Raw genomic sequence first — 19696 nt, 5'->3', positions numbered from 1 at the left:
CACGACGGGAAAATCCTACAACTTGTTCTCACTTTTTTTCATTTAAAATTTAAATATTAATTAATTGTTAATATTTAAATTGTGTGATTTTCCAAACAAATTCAGTTTCATTCCAGAATAAATTTAAATTAATTTTAAAAATCATTAGGTGTTATTATTCTTGATTATTAAAAAATCTCTTGCAAATATCAAATACTTATAAAATAAATAACCTTTTTTTCTCAAGAAAAAAAGTGTTTGTTTTTAATTTCGAATAAGTTAAAGAAGAAAAAAACACGTAATGGATTTATGATTGAATGGTGTAGTTTATAAAAGTCTGGTATTAAAGGAAAAGAAAGGAATTTTTCACGACATCAACGATACGTAAATGGAAGCGATCCTGTGGGAAGAGTTTAGAGGGTTGCTGTGTCGATTACTGCGGAACGAGTTTTTCTTACATAAAACGCCGCTCCCTATCATTATCATCATCACCATCTCATCCATCATAATTCTGCTAATTTAATTTAATATTATTAAAAAAAAAACAAGGTAGCGCTATAAAAATGAATTTCCTTTGATGATAAGATACTGTAAAGATTAAGCTTTTACTAGTTGTATAAAAAAGTTTCCGACTTAACATAAAAAAAATATAATTTTTTTAATATATATTAAAACTTTATACTCTCAAGGCTATAAAAAGTTAAGGTAAAAATAAAATAATCGATGAAACTATTGAAATATTAAGTAAATAACTTTTATAAGCTTCATCTATTCAGATTTTATATTTTTCAGAAGACAAAAAAGGTATAAAAAAAATTATGAAATTAAAATTTAAAATACGGCTGCTGAAATATCTAAAAATACAATAGGAATATTTTGACAGGTTTGTAATAAGCAAAAATTATACTTCCTATGTTCGCAGGATGCGAATGGCGTAAATTGCATATTAAAAACGTCAACTAATTAATAATACAAAAAAAAAGTTATATCGAGTGAATGATTGAATGAGATATGACAAAATGTTTGTAGTTTTATTTCACATGTAAAATCGGAACAGAAGTAATCGCAAGTCTTAAACTCTCACGTTATATTATCGTCATAAGATAGACCCACTGTAATATTTGTGTTTTACAATTTACATTTCAATCAGGATTAAGGTAAATATAACTGTCAATTTATATTAAAATTGATTTATATTTCTTTTATGATTACCAAAAAAAACTTATAGATGAATATTGTGATGTAAGTGATGTTATATTTAACTTGTATTTAATTATACAACTTGGACAGAAAGACATCCAAAATCATTCGTTTGATTTTTTAGGGTTATTTTTATACAAATTTCTATGTTCATAAGAAAGAAGCCGTAATAAGAAAGGGAGTCCGACAAGGATGTTCCCTATCTCCGTTACTTTTTAATCTTTACATGGAACTAGCAGTTAATGATGTTAAAGAACATTTTAGATTTGGAGTAACAGTACAAGGTGAAAAGATAAAGATGCTACGATTTGCTGATGATGTAGTAATTCTAGCCGAGAATAAAAAGGATTTAGAAGAAACAATGAACGGCGTAGATGAAGTCCTACGCAAAACCTATCGCATGAAAATAAACAACAAGAAAACAAAATTAATGGAATATATTAGAAATAACAAAGTAAGACCACTGAATGTGAAAATAGGAGGAGAAAAGATTATGGAGGTAGAAGAATTTTGTTATTTGGGAAGTAGAATTACTAAAGATGGACGAAGCAGGAGCGATATAAAATGCCGAATAGCACAAGCGAAACGAGCCTTCAGTAAGAAATATAATTTGTTTACATCAAAAATTAATTTAAATGTCAGGAAATGACTTTTGAAAGTATATGTTTGGAGTCTGGCTTTATATGGAAGTGAAACTTGGACGATCGGAGTATCTAAGAAGAAAAGATTAGAAGCTTTTGAAATGCGGTGCTATAGGAGAATGTTAAAAATCAGATGGGTGGATAAAGTGACAAATGAAGAGGTATTGCGGCAAATAGATGAAGAAAGAAGTATTTGGAAAAATATAGTTAAAAGAAGAGACAGACTTATAGGCCACATACTAAGGCATCCTGGAATAGTCGCTTTAATATTGGAAGGACAGGTAGAAGGAAAAAATTGTGTAGGCAGGCCACGTTTGGAATATGTAAAACAAATTGTTATGGATGTAGGATGTAGAGGGTATACTGAAATGAAACGACTAGCACTAGATAGGGAATCTTGGAGAGCTGCATCAAACCAGTTAAATGACTGAAGACAAAAAAAAATCCATGTTCATAGTGTTACTAGCAGGATTATGAGTGTAACACCTTATATATAAACATAAATGCTACCTCTCTTTCAGGTTATCGGCCTCATAACTTTGCCTTGTTGATGTATCATTAAATAACATTGAAAAAATTAAGCTTTACCATAAAATCTTTCCTTACGTAGAATGAATACAGAATACTTGGGAAAGAAAGTTTTCTTTCCCATTTTCTTTTATTCAATTTTCACTACGGAAATTCTGGTTCCGAACCATGTCACCATTTACTGTTGATACAGCATTCCTGGCTTTTGACGAAGACCCACAATAAACCTCAGAGGATCTCAAGTCGATATTAGATATAATTGGCGTATAGTTAACAGAATCGTGAATAAAGGTGAATCAGAATAAGTCAAGCCATGTATTATGTTTACAAGGAGAACAACTGACTTTCTCCTTAACCCACCGGGTTATGAACGCATCTTCCCAAATCGGCTGATTTGGAAATCGAGAATTCCAACGTTCAATTCTTAGTAAAGGCAGTTACTTTTATACGGATTTGAATACTAGATCGTGGATACCTGTGTTCATTGATGGTTGGGTTTCAATTAACCATACATTTCAGGAATGGTCGAACTGAGACTGTACAAGACTACCCTTCATTTACACTCATACATATCATCTTTATTCATCCTCTGAAGCAATACCTGAACGGTAATTCCAGGAGACTAAACAGGAAAAAGAGAGAGGTGACTGTCTCCGGGACCACTAGACTACATTTTCATCTCACACTCTGACAACGTATGGTACCTTGGAATCCTGATCCTCGTTTGACCTAGAAGTAGTTCTTGAGAGAAAAAATTAAATTGTTAAATACGAAGTATAAAACGCTTTATTGGTTGTTAGGCAGGAATTACTACCTCTCGCTGTCCAACAAACGTTTAATATACAAGGTGATTCTAAAACCGATATGGAAGTAAGGTATAAAGTTATCCGGTACCACGAGCAAAAATACATTCAAATTATACAACTTTTTCCAGATAAATAAATATATATATACTTTTGAACTGACGGTGGTTTTGGAGTCTGGGGGATGTGAAACGCGAAGATATGTCGAAAGTTTCCGGAAGTCGAATCATGGTACCATTAAAATAGGTAGCTTTCTTATGAAATCTATCTAAAATAATGAGGAAAACCCAGCCAATGCGGGACGCTGCATTTTACTGGATACAGTCTATTATTTGTGTTTACTATATTTCACAATTATATGTTTTTTTTTAGATATTTTAGTAATGATAGTTTAATAAAATTATTATACACCACTTTAAATCTGTTATCTGGAATCTTTCATAGCTTTAGCAAATTTCTGCAATCAAAGGAATTCAAGTGCATTGCATATATTTAAAAATAATTTTAGCGTTAAGGAAATCTTAGTCTATCATTAAATTTTAGTATTATATAAAATACTAATTATTATTAATTATAATAATTATCAATATTATTTTACTGTGTTTCAGTGTTAAGACTGATATACTCTCTGACGGAGCTAAAAGCAGATTGTTCATTGCTAACGCAAATGTTCACGATTCTGGTAATTACACGTGTTCATTAGCGGAAGTAGCAGCTACATCAGTACTTGTTCATGTTTTAAACGGTATGTTCTCTCTACTAACATTTGTCTAAAGATTTAATTAATCCTCTATTTATTAATTGTATTCACCATATTTTAAACATTAAAAGATTGCTGGGGTAAAATTTCCGAGGACTATTTTTAAAATATACTTTCATTGTACTATTTTATTTTGATTTTTGATATTATATTTGTTTTTTTTTTCAATTTTACCTATAAAAACAAATATGCTATTATTTTCATTCGATTTCATAAAATAAAATCCTATTGGTTTTAGTCCTCAAAAACATTCATAAAAATTAATTTATTTTTCTTTAAATAAAATACTAATACCGACTTTCTTAATACTACACTAATTCCCTACTTTTCATCTGAAAGTATCTGATTTTGAATTCCCATAAAGCTGGTATAAAGATGGTATACAATTTAATTATTAATGTAAAATAAAAAAATGTAAAAGGCAGCTAGTTATTACTTATACAACATATAAATGAATTATATCATTAAAAAAATGTGTTATAATACCGATTGTTATTCTATCTCATTTTTACTTTCCCATCTAGCGCTATAGCAGAGCTATAGCTGTATTAGGGAAAGTATTGTAATCTATTCAATTTGTACATATGCGGTTTGATACCTAAGGAACCCCAAAACACCAAAAAAACCGGATGGAAATTTTCCGGATGTAAATGTACGTAAGTACGTGGGTGTGTTCGGTGTTGCACTTATATTACCTTATTTCTCGAGAGCTACTGGATCGATTTTATCAAACTTGATCAGATTACTTCTATATATGGGGCAATGATGCCATTAAAATTTCATCTAAAAAGTAAGGAAGTGAGGCTGTAGAGCAATATCTCCCTCAGTATCTCCAGATTTCGCATAAAAGGTCTTATATTTCTAACGCACATCTTTTCAAAAGAATAATATCTGCAAAAAACAATTTTTACAGAATCGCATCCCCATCCAAAAAAAAATGCTCTAAACTAGTGGACAAGTGAGTATAATCCGTCAATAGTATCCCCTGTCACCATAAGGAACGCTAGTGTACCACAACGTGCTTAATTAAGTTGTGTCTGTGTACGTGCGTAAGCTGCATGACGGGAAAGTCCTACAACTGTGTTATCAGCTTTTTCTTTTTACCACACCTACCACGGTCATTCAAGAAATCTCTAAGCTTGACACAGAGATGGCCCTAGTCTAACCTAATAATATTTGTCAAGAAAAATAATTTAAAAACTTGGTAATTTCAGACTAGTTACTTTTAATTATTTGTTTATGGCGATCGTTAAAGCAAACAAGTGTTAACATTTTCTATAAAGTGGAAAAAATTAAATCCTAGCTGTTATAAAATACTTTTAAAAGGTTTAACCCCAATGGACATTTAAGAAGAATTAGGTTCCACTTTAATGGATTCTTCCCCTTCCTTTTTAACGGTAATAAAGAGGGCTGTTGTTTAAAAATCGTCGTACATCTATTGAAGATAATGAACGCTTAAATTGCCCAAAAATCCTTCGGCCGACAAAACAGTTACAAGAATTCACAATACCGTATTAACTGATTGCCGAATGAAGGTACGCGATTTCACTGACATAGCAAACATCTCAATAGACCGTGTTCACTACATTTTACACGATGTTTTAAAATTTAAAAGTTCTCCACTCAATGAATACTGTGTTTCTCAGATACAGATCACATCTCATCGGTTTGCTACCGATCACATCTCTAGGGTGTTTAGACTAATTTAGACGCGATTTCATAGATTCTTCGATGTCTTATAACAATAGCTGAAACTTACATTCACCATTACAAACCAGAGATCCAACAACAGTCAAAAAAGTAGGCGGGAGAAGATGAAATTGTACCCAAAGATAGAAAGAACGATTCCATCTGCAAGAAAAGCTACAGCCTCGGTATTTTGGGATTCTGACCAACACCACACCTTAATTCACTCAGTTCTAATATATTCATTTTATTTATTTTCATTTCTCTCTTGAGGTTATCTAACATTCCAACAAATGTTGGATAATCTCAGATAATCTCTGTAACAAATAGTTACAGAATGTAACTATTTGTTACATTCTGTAACAAAGTCATGACATTCAAAATTCCTTTATGCAATATTCCCTCTAACTTCTTTGGTTACTTTTCCCAGAGTCCAAATGAGAAGGTATTTAAACTTCAAAACATTTATCAAATGAACCATCATCACGGAGTTATGGAAGCAATTATCACTAGGATGTTTACTGCAGAGATTTTCCAATGCCTTCTATATTCTAATACCATTGATATCCTGAAGTAATACCTCTGCTTTTAGAGGCAGTTTTCCACCCACAGGAAACAGAGTGCTCAGTACTCTCCACAGCTCATTCATTCGCTAAGAATGTAGTTGCCATTTGTAGTGAGGGAACTCCTTTTACCAGGAGTAACTTGGGCCCTTCATTCGTTAACTGTTTGTATATACTAGTAGTGTTAATATATACAATCTTTGCCCCCTTTCTACTATGGGGAGGTGAATATCAGGATTTTCCCTTCATTTAATATTGGATCTTGTTTTAGAGAATAAAATAATATTTTTTTTTTGTCTACAGTCATTTGACTGGTTTGATGCAGCTCTCCAAGATTCCCTATCTAGTGCTAGTCGTTTCATTTCAGTATACCCTATACACCCTAACATCCCTAACAATTTGTTTTACATATTCCAAACGTGGCCTGCCTACACAATTTTTTCCTTCTACCTGTCCTTCCAATATTAAAGCGACTATTCCAGGATTCCTTAGTATGTGGCCTATAAGTCTGTCTCTTCTTTTAACTATATTTTTCCAAATGCTTCTTTCTTCATCTATTTGCCGCAATACCTCTTCATTTGTCACTTTATCCACCCATCTGATTTTTAACATTCTCCTATAGCACCATTTTTCAAAAGCTTCTAATCTTTTCTTCTCAGATTAATAACAAATATAATAACAAATAATATATATTTGTTATTATTTATTTATATGTTTATCAACACCATCCACTGATTCTCAAAAGAAACAATATAACAATGTAATGCAACGAAAAAAGGCACAACAAAACAAGGATGAGATGTAGTCAATAAATCAGAAAAAAATTAATTCACAAAGGTAACAGAGCATAGTAACATGTTTGCAGATGCCAGTAGGAGAAGGCTCGAGGCAGTTGATGAGGTAATAAGTTGCAATAGAATTTGAGGAATTTTTTATGCTACTAAAAATATTCAAAAAAGATCTGATATTCTGAGGGAAAGTGCTATTAATATGGGAGATATAATCAGCATAACACTTATAGCTAATACATTTTCAAGTGAAGCTATTAATAATTTAGGTAAGGAAGTATTACCAGATCTCCATTACAGCCCTGATTTCATGCCATCAAAGTTTTTTTGTTCAGTTCACCCAAAGCAGTTTTACATAGAACAAGGTTTAGCAACACTGTTCACATCAAGAATGCTAAACCATAATTGCCCTGGACACTAGTGTGAATAATTCTTCATTATTGGAATAAGAAAGATGGGAAAAGTGTCTAAATGGAGCAGGGAGTATGTTAAAAATAAAATTACTTTCTTTCTCACTGAATAAATAATATATTTTCTCGTCATTTGTCTCTTTAATCTTTTAACTACCCCTCATAATATGCTATAATTAACCAACATAAAAATTCTTAATAAAATTAGGTAAATATATAGTGAGCAGGTCACAGTGATAGTGTGGCTAAATGGGTAGGTGGATATGTAACTTGCAGTATGGGCTGGCAGAATGTAATGAGGAAGCTATCTATGCCATTTCAGTGATACTCGATAAGGCACCAAGAACATTAGCAATAATTTGATTTAAAAATTTTTAATATTTTAATTATTGTATGTGACACTAGTTATGGTAGTGATGAGATATCATTAGCAACGAATTATTGATTAACAGGTACTTTAAGTAACCGCAAGATTGTTGCACATTCATTTAAGAGATTACTATGAAAATTTGATAAATATCACCATCTTTTCACGGAAGTAAGAGCTGCCATTGACAAATACCAATTCTACATAAGAATATAAAAAAGTTTTCTTATATTTTAGATTTGTTCAAACCAAAATGAAGGAGTGTGTTATCTGTATTGTTATCTGAACATCTATCCTGTTCTTGGTAATAAAAAATTTGTGCCATAGTGTCATCGCTAAAGCAGAAATGATTTCTCTAAAACGTTTGGAGAAAGCAATGACATTGTACAAACCGATCACAGAGCTAATTTAAGAAAAATGGCAGTGTAAAATCAAACTAGTTGACATTCAAAGTCATCGTGCTAGGCCTCCAAGTAAACCATTAATAAGTTATTTCTTGTAATTTTATAGTAATTTTTGTTGAACTGAAATTAAAAAAGTACTCCTCAAAATGGTATTGCGTACCTATATAGGGAAGGGGTGGACCGGTTTTAATTTTCTTTTCGCCAAAATTCATTATTTTTTTTTGGGTTGTAAATTAATGTAATTAAATGTTACCACTGCCATTTAAGATTTTTGAGCTGGGATAGGTGTAGGGAAGAGGGTTGGTTCCAGGCCGTTGAAAATAATTTTAAAAAAGTTCCTTCTGAGAGTGGTATACATGCCTACAAACATAAATATGATGGGACTGATGCTGATGCTGAGCTGTTAAATAATAAGTGTGATAAGTTTTCAAATGATGAAAACAGGTTAATCTTTATAGATTTGTATTTGAAATCGCTGGAATTGATATGCTTAATTGAAAAACATAATGCTAGGTTTGATAGGTCCCTCAGATCATATGTTTTTTTTTGGTAAAAATGGCATAATTTTTACTTCATACTTCATTTTTGTCTTGCATAATTTTTCTTCAGCTGGACAATGATTTTAATAGGCGCAAATAGTCAGCTTCTTCAATACTGGACAGCTTAAGAGAATAAACAAAGTATAACAGCCTTGAAAGAGGAAATAGGGCTAAGTTTTACCAGTTTTATTTTAATTAATCTGCAATTTACAGAATAGGTCATACAATTGAACATATTAAGCGGAGAATTTTAAATCAAATTCTTAGAAAAATAGAGTCTTTGTTACCATGCAATTTTATTCCATGTTTGATATCTGGTTATGTAATTCAATAGAGGATAAAAATGTACTGCATTTTATAACAACATGCACTGAAGGGAAGAAACGGATATCTTGGCTTAAGAAGCTTATATTGGATGAGCAGGAAGTAATATATACTGGTATTTTATTTTATTAAAGATATATCATTAATGAAGTTTTCTTTACTACTACTCAGGAAGAAGAGCCTGTGTTCTACCTACTATGGATTTTTATTTTAATTTTATTATTATTTTTATGATTTTTCTTTTATCTCTCATGGAATTATTTACCTTACTATTTTTTTATTTTAATTATATATTGTAGCCTATCTTGTATGGAAATATATTTTACATTAGATATTTGATTATCATGTTTAGTTTTTTTTTTTTTTTTAATTTTGTTTATTGTTTATGAAAAAGGAATTTTCATAAACAGGGATGTAAACAAAAAAATGATAGGGAAGAAAATTTCTTTTTTATCCCTGTCAATTTTTTGCACTTTTTAGTTTTATTATATCTTATATGGAAATGTATGGCACACTCAATGTTTGATGGACGAAGCAGGAGCGATATAAAATGCCGAATAGCACAAGCGAAACGAGCCTTCAGTAAGAAATATAATTTGTTTACATCAAAAATTAATTTAAATGTCAGGAAAAGATTTTTGAAAGTATATGTTTGGAGTGTCGCTTTATAAGGAAGTGAAACTTGGACGATCGGAGTATCTGAGAAGAAAAGATTAGAAGCTTTCGAAATGCGGTGCTATAGGAGAATGTTAAAAATCAGATGGGTAGATAAAGTGACAAATGAAGAGGTATTGCCCAAATAGATAAAGAAAGAAGCATTTGGAAAAATATAGTTAAAAGAAGAGACAGACTTATAGGCCACATACTAAGGCATCCTGGAATATTCGCTTTAATATTGGAAGGACAGGTAGAAGGAAAATATTGTGCAGGCAGGCCACATTTGGAATATGTAAAACAAATTGTTAGGGATGTAGGACGTAGAGGGTATACTGAAATGAAACGACTAGCACTGGATAGGGAATCTTGGAGAGCTGCATTAAACCAGTCAAATGACTGAAGACAAAAAAAAAACACAATGTTTGATTTTCATAATATTCAGTTTATTTTTAATAAATCTGATTTACTACCAATCGTAAACTTTTTATTAGGCTTCTTCCACTTTCAATTAAATATTTAGTTCTCGTTCTTCTCTCTTTATATATATATATATATATATATATATATATATATATATATATATATATATGTTGAAAGTGAATTCCATAAATAGTGCATGTGTGTATATTGAATATGTAAATAACCTGACACATTAATCAGCCGGTAATATCATTTTCATGGTAGCTAAATGAATTTAAGAAGAAAAAAAAATTTTTTAAGTTGGATGATTAGTAGGTATTTTAGTTATATTAGTTTGTACATATTGTGAGTCTTTGTAAAGACAGTGTTTTTATATAGATTTGAATGCTAGACTGTGAATACCAGTGTTCTTTGATGGTTCAGTTTCATTTAACCATAAGTTTCAGGATTAGTCAACCTGAGTTTGTTTCAGACTACATGTTTATCGGTATATTTACACTACATTGTTCTAAATATAAAGCTACGTCAGACCAGGCAAGCTGGTAGTGGTAATTGCATTTGCCTGTATTCACACGCTCAGACTCGTCAGTAGCCAGAAATTTTGTTAAAAATCTATATACATCCTTTTCGGCACGGCAGAAGATGGAGATAGATTTCACCGGTGCTAAGTAGAGGATTAAAAATATGTCCAACTTAAAGTTAAGAAAAACTTCAAATTTACTCAATACGACATTGGTGGCATGTGAAAAAATATTTCACGTGTTTAGCATTAGAATTCCAGCAATATTTTGTGTCATCCCTTGCCGTAAGAATTGGTTATATCAAAAATTGTTTCAAAGTTTTTAGGTAATATTTAGAGAATTAACGATCACTTTAAACCGATTTGATACTGTGCTGTTACGGGAGGTATGATTTATTTTGTCTTCGAAACCCATTTTTTTCAATCCACCTGGCCAATGGTTGGTGATATCAAAAAACTTTACTTAAATAAGTTTTAGGTCCTTATACAGTAGTAGTAGGAAGTTTAAACAAATTCGATATTTTATTTAATAAAAAAGTTATAGCGATTTTTTTTTCGAAAAAGCCCACCATTTCCACCTTCATGGTCCTACTTTTCCCATTAACGAACTTGACCGACATTTTGAGTTGTTACATTTTATGTATAACTTGAAATTTAGGGAAATAATTACGGCATCTATCGTTTCCACAAGAAAATGGAATACATATATATAGATATACGAATATGTATAAACTTTTGAGCTAACGGTGGTTTTGGAGTCTGGGAGATGTGAAACGCGAAGATATGTCGAAATTTTCCGAACGTCGAATCGTAGTACCCATTACTATAGGTGACTTTCTTATGAAATCTACCTTAATGTTCTTAATAGAGAAAGCTCTTACTGACTCTAATTCATCAACCCACAGTTCAAACCAATTAAACTATTAAGTAAATTTTGAAGAGTACATGCTTTAATAACGTAGGCACTAATGAAGGAAGGATTTTGAAAACACCGTCTATTAGTTTAGGGGGGGGGGGATAAAAGAAGCAATTTTTTAAATTCTACTCTACAAAAATATGTAATGGATAATAATCGTATTAGAGCAGACGTTTCCGAAACACCTTTCCTACGATTTTTTCGCAAGATTCGATGCGAATTGCTGTTACTTTGTCACTCAATTAAGATTTAGACCAAATTAAACAACGTACAAAAACCAATCTGTCAATATGCTCACTAAAACATCAACCTTTAAATTATGGTAGAATTTTAAGGAAATCAAATATTTCTTTTGAAAATGTATTCAAGTTAAAAATTTAAATCAACGCGATTAAAGCCGCAGGCAAATATAAAAACAGCTAATATAATTACTAAAATATTTTATGATAAACCATTTTTTTGTAATATTGTATCTCAATACTTGATTAAAATTAAAAAAAAAAAACAAAAAAAAAATTTAATATTGTTATTTTTACTATATCACGATTATAATGAAAAATTTAAATAATCAACGAGATTTGAAGCTGCAATATATTTGACAATCATAATTAGGCATGGAATTTTTCACCTTACAAAATTCCATATTTCACCAACAAGCTTAAGAGGTTCTGTGAAATTCATCAACAAAAAAAACAAAAAAAATTTAAGTGTAAATATGTGGTCGTTTTTAATAAAACTTGCATAATACACTAATGAATGTAAATGATGTCATGAATTTACAGTAAAATTCTGCTAATATTTGTTTGCCTTTTGTTGGTAGAAACGAGATACGGAAATGAGTCATTACGTAACCGAGTTTCCGTAATATACTATTCGTTTAAAATCCATGTGGACTGTAATTTAATTTCTCTTTCTACTACAATCCCATTTATACCGTTGTAATCACCCGATAGTTCCACTCTTTAACATTACACAAATTTATAGTTTGAGAGTTATTTTCTGCCCTTCCTAGCATTATTGTAGCTAACATTCGCAGTTGACGCGTTTTGGAGTACCTCTATTCTCAAAATTACTTTAGCACCGAGTCTTCCTGAGTTGGGATGATTATTATTAAAATAATTACTATATTAAGATAATTATTATTATCTTAATTATAGTGGTTATAATTCCAGTAATAATTATGATTATTATTATTGTAATTAATATTATCAGCAAATAATGATTATGAGAAAGAGGTAAAAGGAAACTATTTCGAAAGATGAAACCAAAAAGGAAGACAATAGGCCAAAAAAATACAATAATGGTCAAAATTTACATCCACCGGAAACGAAATATATAAACTAAAGAACTTTTTTTAAGAAAAATAACTATTTTCAGTATTTACCATAAATGATATCATCAGGAATAAATTTAGAATTAATATAGAAGAAAAAGATAATTACAACAAAATTGGAGTATACCAAATAATCTGGGATTGTAACGCGACATATATAGGACAAACGGGCGAAAATTTAAGACAAAATTTAATGAAAATATAAGATCATAAAAATACAAGAAAAAATATTCAAATTATGCAATTATTTGATAGAAAAAGGATATATTCCCAATGAAATGATAAAATCCATGAAAATATTACATTTTGCACAAAAGGAAAACATTTAAATATTAAAGACATGGAAATATTCAAACTAAAATAAAAAGGACAGGACCGTAATTATTGAAAAAATAATCACTAAATCCTATGTAATATTTCAACATTTAAAATTGTTAAAATAAAGAATCACAAGGATTAGTTTCAAGAAATTGTAGAACCATTAGAGCGAAGGGACAAAGCTGAAGAGGTCATGACAGTAAGAATGAAGAATGGAAGGAGCTTAACATTCGACGATCCCAACTCAGAAAGATTCAGTATTAAACATAGTTTTGAGAGTGGAAGTAACCCGTCAACTGCAGATGAGTGACAATGCTAGGAAGGGCAGAAAATAACCCTCAGATCAACTATATTTTATGTATACATTTATGAATTTACTAAATATGTAGTTTCTTATTTAAAAATTACATCAACCTCTATCAAACCAAACATAAAAGCAACCTGCAGATAACTCAAATAATAGTTCAGCTTTCAATAAAGGCTGCACTCTACTTCAGTTGATCTTTTTAATAAATTACGGAACAATCTTACAAATATTCCATCCAACCAAACCAATTTAGTTATTATTTTTTATATTTTTTTTTTCAAATTCTTATTTTGTCAATGAATTTTTAAACAATATTAATATAAAAATGTTAAAATATTACACATAATTAATGGATTTTATTCAATGTTTTACATAAATATGTTATGTAACATAATCATTATCACATCATTAGCACCTTCTGAACTGTAAACTAATACGTAGTGATTCTGTATACCTAGTGGTTTCGTGTAATTGCATTATAATTTTGTTTCACCCATTTATTTTTTAAATAATTAATAAGTTTTTCAATCACCTATTTTTTTATCTAATAACTAGCCGCTCAGAGGTTTCCTCGCTCACCCTATCCGTTCACAGTTTTCCTCTATTTTCATTATCCTCATGGTTGTGAAAGTAATCCTGATAAATAACAAAGTATTCAGACTTTACAAATATCTAAAAAGGAAACTAAATCGCTGAAGACAGAATTATAACTACGATAACTAAAGTATACAGACATTTAACTAAGAAAACTTTAAAATTTCACCCCCAACAGGGGTAGGGCATCGATCTGTTGCTTAAAACCTTCCCTGGATTAACATAAATATATTCTAAAAATTTTAAAGTAATCGATCAGTTGGTTCCCGCGTGATTCTGTTGCAAATGGAAGACAGACAGAACCCGCTACAAACTTTTGCATTTATATATTAGCCCATCAGGCATGGCTTTCCTCGCCTGATCGTCTAGCCAGAGGAATCTACCTCCTAGAACCCTGACACGTTCGTTATCCTTATGGTTGTGAGAATATTAAATACTTTATAGATATTCATTAAAAGAAAAAAAGAATTAGTCATTTTACTACGTTGCATTTTTGTTGTAATGGTGGAAGAAATATAGAGTAAAAGGATTAATATTTTTTTTCATTAATGAATATTTTTAATTCACATGTTTCATCCCGAAGGGAGCTAGGGGTTCAATCTACGGTTTAAAACATTCCCCGGAATAACACAAATGTATCCAGAAAATTTTAAAACAATCGGCCGATTTGTTCATGCGTGATGCTTCTTTTTTTTTTTGTTCAGTCATTTGACTGGTTTGATGCAGCTCTCCAAGATTACCTATCTAGTGCTAGTCGTTACATTTCAGTACACCATCTACATCCTACATCCCTAACAATTTGTTTTACATATTCCAAACGTGGCCTGCCTACACAATTTTTCCCGTCTACCTGTCCTTCCAATATTAAAGCGATTATTCCAGGATGCCTTGGTATGTGGCCTATAAGTCTGTCTCCTCTTTTAACTATATTTTTCCAAATGCTTCTTTCTTCATCTATTTGCCGCAATACCTCTTCATTTGTCACTTTATCCACTCATCTGATTTTTAACATTCTCCTATAGCACCGCATTTCAAAAGCTTCTAATCTTTTCTTCTCAGATACTCCTATTGTCCAAGTTTCACTTCCATATAAAGCGACACTCCAAACATACACTTTCAAAAATCTTTTCCTGACATTTAAATTAATTTTTGATGTAACCAAATTATATTTCTTACTGAAGGCTCGTTTAGCTTGTGCTATTCGGCATTTTATATCGCTCCTGCTTCGTCCATCTTTAGTAATTCTACTTCCCAAATAACAAAATTCTTCTACCTCCATAATCTTTTCTCCTCCTATTTTCACATTCAGTGGTCCATCTTTGTTATTTCTACTACATTTCATTACTTTTGTTTTGTTCTTGTTTATTTTCATGCGATAGTTCTTGCGTAGGACTTCATCTATACCGTTTATTTTTTCTTCTAAATCTTTTTTACTCTCGGCTAGAATTACTATATCATCAGCAAATCGTAGCATCTTTATCTTTTCACATTGTACTGTTACTCCGAATCTAAATTGTTCTTTAACATCATTAACTGCTAGTTCCATGTAAAGATTAAAAAGTAACGGAGATAGGGAACATCCTTGTCGGACTCCCTTTCATATTACGGCTTTTTTCTTATGTTCTTCAATTGTTACTTTTACTGTTTGGTTCCTGTACATGTTAGCAATTGTTCTTCTATCTCTGTATTTGAACCCTAATTTTTTTTAAATGCTGAACATTTTATTCCAGTCTACGTTATCGAATGCGTTTTCTAGGTCTATAAACGCCAAGTATGTTGGTTTGTTTTTCTTTAATCTACCTTCTACTATTAATCTGAGGCCTAAAATTGCTTCCCTTGTCCCTATACTTTTCCTGAAACCAAATTGGTCTTCTCCTAACACTTCCTCCACTCTCCTCTCAATTCTTCTGTATAGAATTCTAGTTAAGATTTTTTATGCATGACTTGTTAAACTAATTGTTCTGTATTCTTCACATGTATCTGCCCCTGCTTTTTTTGGTAACATTACTATAACACTTTTTTTGAAGTCTGTCGGAAATTCCCCTTTTTCATAAATATTACACACCAGTTTGTATAATCTATCAATCGCTTCCTCACCTGCACTGTGCAGTAATTCTACAGGTATTCCGTCTATTCCAGGAGCCTTTCTGCCATTTAAATCTTTTAATGCTCTCTTAAATTCAGATCTCAGTATTGTTTCTCCCATTTCATCCTCATCAACTTCCTCTTCTTCCTGTATAACACCATTTTCTAATTCATTTCCTCCGTATAACTCTTCAATATATTCCACCCATTTTTCGACTTTACCTTTCTTATTATATATTGGTGTACCATCTTTGTTTAACACATTATTAGATTTTAATTTATGTACCCCAAAATTTTCCTTATCTTTCCTGTATGCTCCGTCTACTTTACCAATGTTCATTTCTCTTTCCACTTCTGAACACTTTTCTTTAACCCATTCTTCTTTCGCCAGTTTGCACTTCCTGTTTATAGCATTTCTTAATTGCCGATAGTTCCTTTTACTTTCTTCATCCCTAGCATTCTTATATTTTCTACGTTCATCCATCAGCTGCAATATATCGTCTGAAACCCAAGGTTTCCTACCAGTTCTCTTTATTCCGCCGAAGTTTGCTTCTGCTGATTTAAGAATTTCCTTTTTAACATTCTCCCATTCTTCTTCTACATTTTCTACCTTATCTTTTTTACTCAGACCTCTTGCGATGTCCTCCTCAAAAATCTTCTTTACCTCCTCTTCCTCAAGCTTTTCTAAATTCCACTGACTCATCTGACACCTTTTCTTCAGGTTTTTAAACCCCAATCTACATTTCATTAACACCAAATTATGGTCGCTATCAATGTCTGCTCCAGGGTAAGTTTTGCAGTCAACGAGTTGATTTCTAAATATTTGCTTAACCATGATATAATCTACCTGATACCTTGCAGTATCGCCTGGCTTTTTCCAAGTGTATATTCTTCTATTATGATTTTTAAATTGGGTGTTGGCAATTACAAAATTATACTTCGTGCAAAACTCTATAAGTCGGTCCCCTCTTTCATTACTTTTGCCCAGCCCGTATTCACCCACTATATTTCCTTCCTTGCCTTTTTCAATGCTTGCATTCCAATCTCCAACTATTATTAAATTTTCATCTCCTTTTACGTGTTTAATTGCTTCATCAATCTCTTCGTATACACACTCTACCTCACCATCATCATGGGCGCTTGTAGGCATATAGACGTTAACAATCGTTGTCGGTTTAGGTTTTAATTTTTTCCTTATTACAATGATTCTATCACTATGCGTTTTGAAATACTCTACTCTCTTCCCTATCTTCTTGTTCATTATGAAACCTACTCCTGCCTGCCCATTATTTGAAGCTGAGTTAATTACTCTAAAATCACCTGACCAAATGTCGCCTTCCTCTTCCCACCGAACCTCACTAATTCCTACTATATCCAAATTTGTCCTACCCATTTCCCTTTTTAAATTTTCTACCCTACCAAACTTTTTTAAGCTTCTAACATTCCACGCTCCGACTCGTAGAATGTTATTTTTTTAATTTTCTAGTGACCCCTTCCTTAGTAGTCCCCACCCGGAGATCCTAACGGGGGACTAGTTTACCAACGGAATATTTTACCAAGGAAGGCACCTCCATCATTGCTATATGAAAATGCAGAGAGCCACATTTTCTTGGAAAAAAAGCAGCTGTAGTTTTCCATTGCTTTCAGCTGCGCAGTACTCAGAGGACTGAGTGATGTTGATATGGCCGTTTAAGTCATTGTGACTCACGCCCCTAACAACTACTGAAAGAGCTGCTGCCCTCTTTCAGGAATCATTCCTTAGTCTGGCTCTCAACAGATACCTCTCCGATATGGTTGCACCTTCGGTCCAGCTACTCTGTATCCCTGAGCACTCAAGCCCCCTCACCAACGGCAAGGTCTCATGATTCATAGAGGCGTGATGCTATTATAAATAAATAATCAGAACAATTTTCGTATTTTTATATTAGATTAATTCTGTATTCTGTTATAAAAACATTCATTAGCGATATGTTGAGGTAGTTCCAATTTTTATCCTAGGATTAGCGCATTTACCTATTTCTGACGTGTATAACGAACCAATAATGAATGATATATTTGTAGATTCAAGTGACTGATAGGAGTAGAATTTAAATTAAAATAAAATTACTTTTCGGTCTATAGCAGAGCTATAATTTTAGAAGGGAAAGTATTGTAATTATTCCAACTTGGGCTTATGCGGTTTTCACCAGATCTTGACGTTTTGACACTTAAGGAACAACAAACCGGAAAACAAAAAACCGGACGGAAATTCGCCGGGTCTTCGTATGTACGTGTGTATGTTTGATGTTGCCCTCTAAATCACCTTATCTTCAGAACTAATGAGCCGATTTTGACTGCAGATGATCAGATTACATTTGTATATTTGTATATGGGGGGGGAGCATTAATGTAATTAAATTTTTAACATAAAAGGTGAAGGGAGTGGGCAAGGTCACCCTCAGTATTTCGAGATTTCGCCTAATTAAGGTCTTGTTTTTCTTAGGCATATTTGTTAACAATTAAAATATAATAATTGCAAAAAACGTTTTACAAAACCAAACCCTCACCCCAAAAAATTCTCTAAATAAATAAGTAGCTAAGTGGGTATACTGCGTCAATTGTACCTCCTCTTACCATAAGGAGCGGAACTGTAACACTGATGTACAGCTGATGTAGTCGTCCGCTATGTTGTGACATTATTGGTGAGTGGGAGAATTAAATTAATATTATTTAATGTGTAAAAAAAAAATTTTAACTGGCCGCTATTATCGTCACACCCGCGCGAATTACATTCGGTGTACGTGTGCGCTTTAGTTAGAATAATTCAATTAAATAAACAAAAAATATTATCTTTAAATAAAATGATAAATATTTTAAATGAAGTATTTTTTGATATGTGTAATGAAGTATTTATATATATAAATATATTTATATTTATGTAAGGAAAGTCTTACAATTATGTTGTCGGTTTTCTTGGTAGATTTCATAAGAAAGTTACCTATTGTAATGGGTACCATGATTAGCCGGAAAATTTCCACATAGCTTCGCGTTTCATATCCCCCGGATTTTAAAACCACCGTCAGCTCAAAAGTTTATATATATACATTTATATATACTTGTATAAGATCTATATATATTTCACATTCTTGTATCTTGAGGCACGATAACTGCCGCAATTTTGCGCCAATCACTTTCAAAGTGTTTCTTAAAAATAACTTGTCCCAAAATCTTCGTCGAGGACGTTAACGGCCAAAATCGGACCGGGGGTGGAAATACTGGAGGGGGGCTTTTTCGACAAAACAAAATATCGCTGTAACTTTCTTATTAATTGAAATATCGAATTCATTTAAAGTTCATATTATTTTTTGGATAAGGACCTAAAACATAAGTATGTAAAATGTTTTGATATCACCAACCATTGGCCCAAGGGGTGGAAAAAATGGGCTTTTGAAGAAAAAAAATTTATACCTCTCTTGATAGTCAGAGTATCGAGTCGGTTTAAAGTTGTCATTAGTTTCATTACTTAAAACTTTTGTTTGAAACAACTTTTGATACAACCAATCCTTACAGTAAGGG

The 19696-nt window shown here is 31.9% G+C and overlaps 1 protein-coding gene across 1 annotated transcript in view; it reads left to right on the top strand.

The window, feature by feature from the left end:
- The window catches only part of LOC142317936 (zwei Ig domain protein zig-8-like), a 551031-nt gene that overhangs the window by 493259 nt on the left and 38076 nt on the right, over positions 1 to 19696 (top strand). Inside the window, exon 5 of the mRNA XM_075354472.1 lies at positions 3760 to 3896. Coding sequence (XP_075210587.1) covers positions 3760 to 3896 — 137 coding nt within the window. The remainder of the gene's footprint in view (positions 1 to 3759; positions 3897 to 19696) is intronic.

Source organism: Lycorma delicatula, chromosome 1, assembly GCF_047948215.1.
Source record: "Lycorma delicatula isolate Av1 chromosome 1, ASM4794821v1, whole genome shotgun sequence".
In the NCBI taxonomy this organism is placed as follows: Eukaryota; Metazoa; Arthropoda; class Insecta; order Hemiptera; family Fulgoridae; genus Lycorma; species Lycorma delicatula.
Note: the sequence above shows the minus strand (reverse complement) of the source record. Positions and strands in the feature narration are given on the sequence as shown.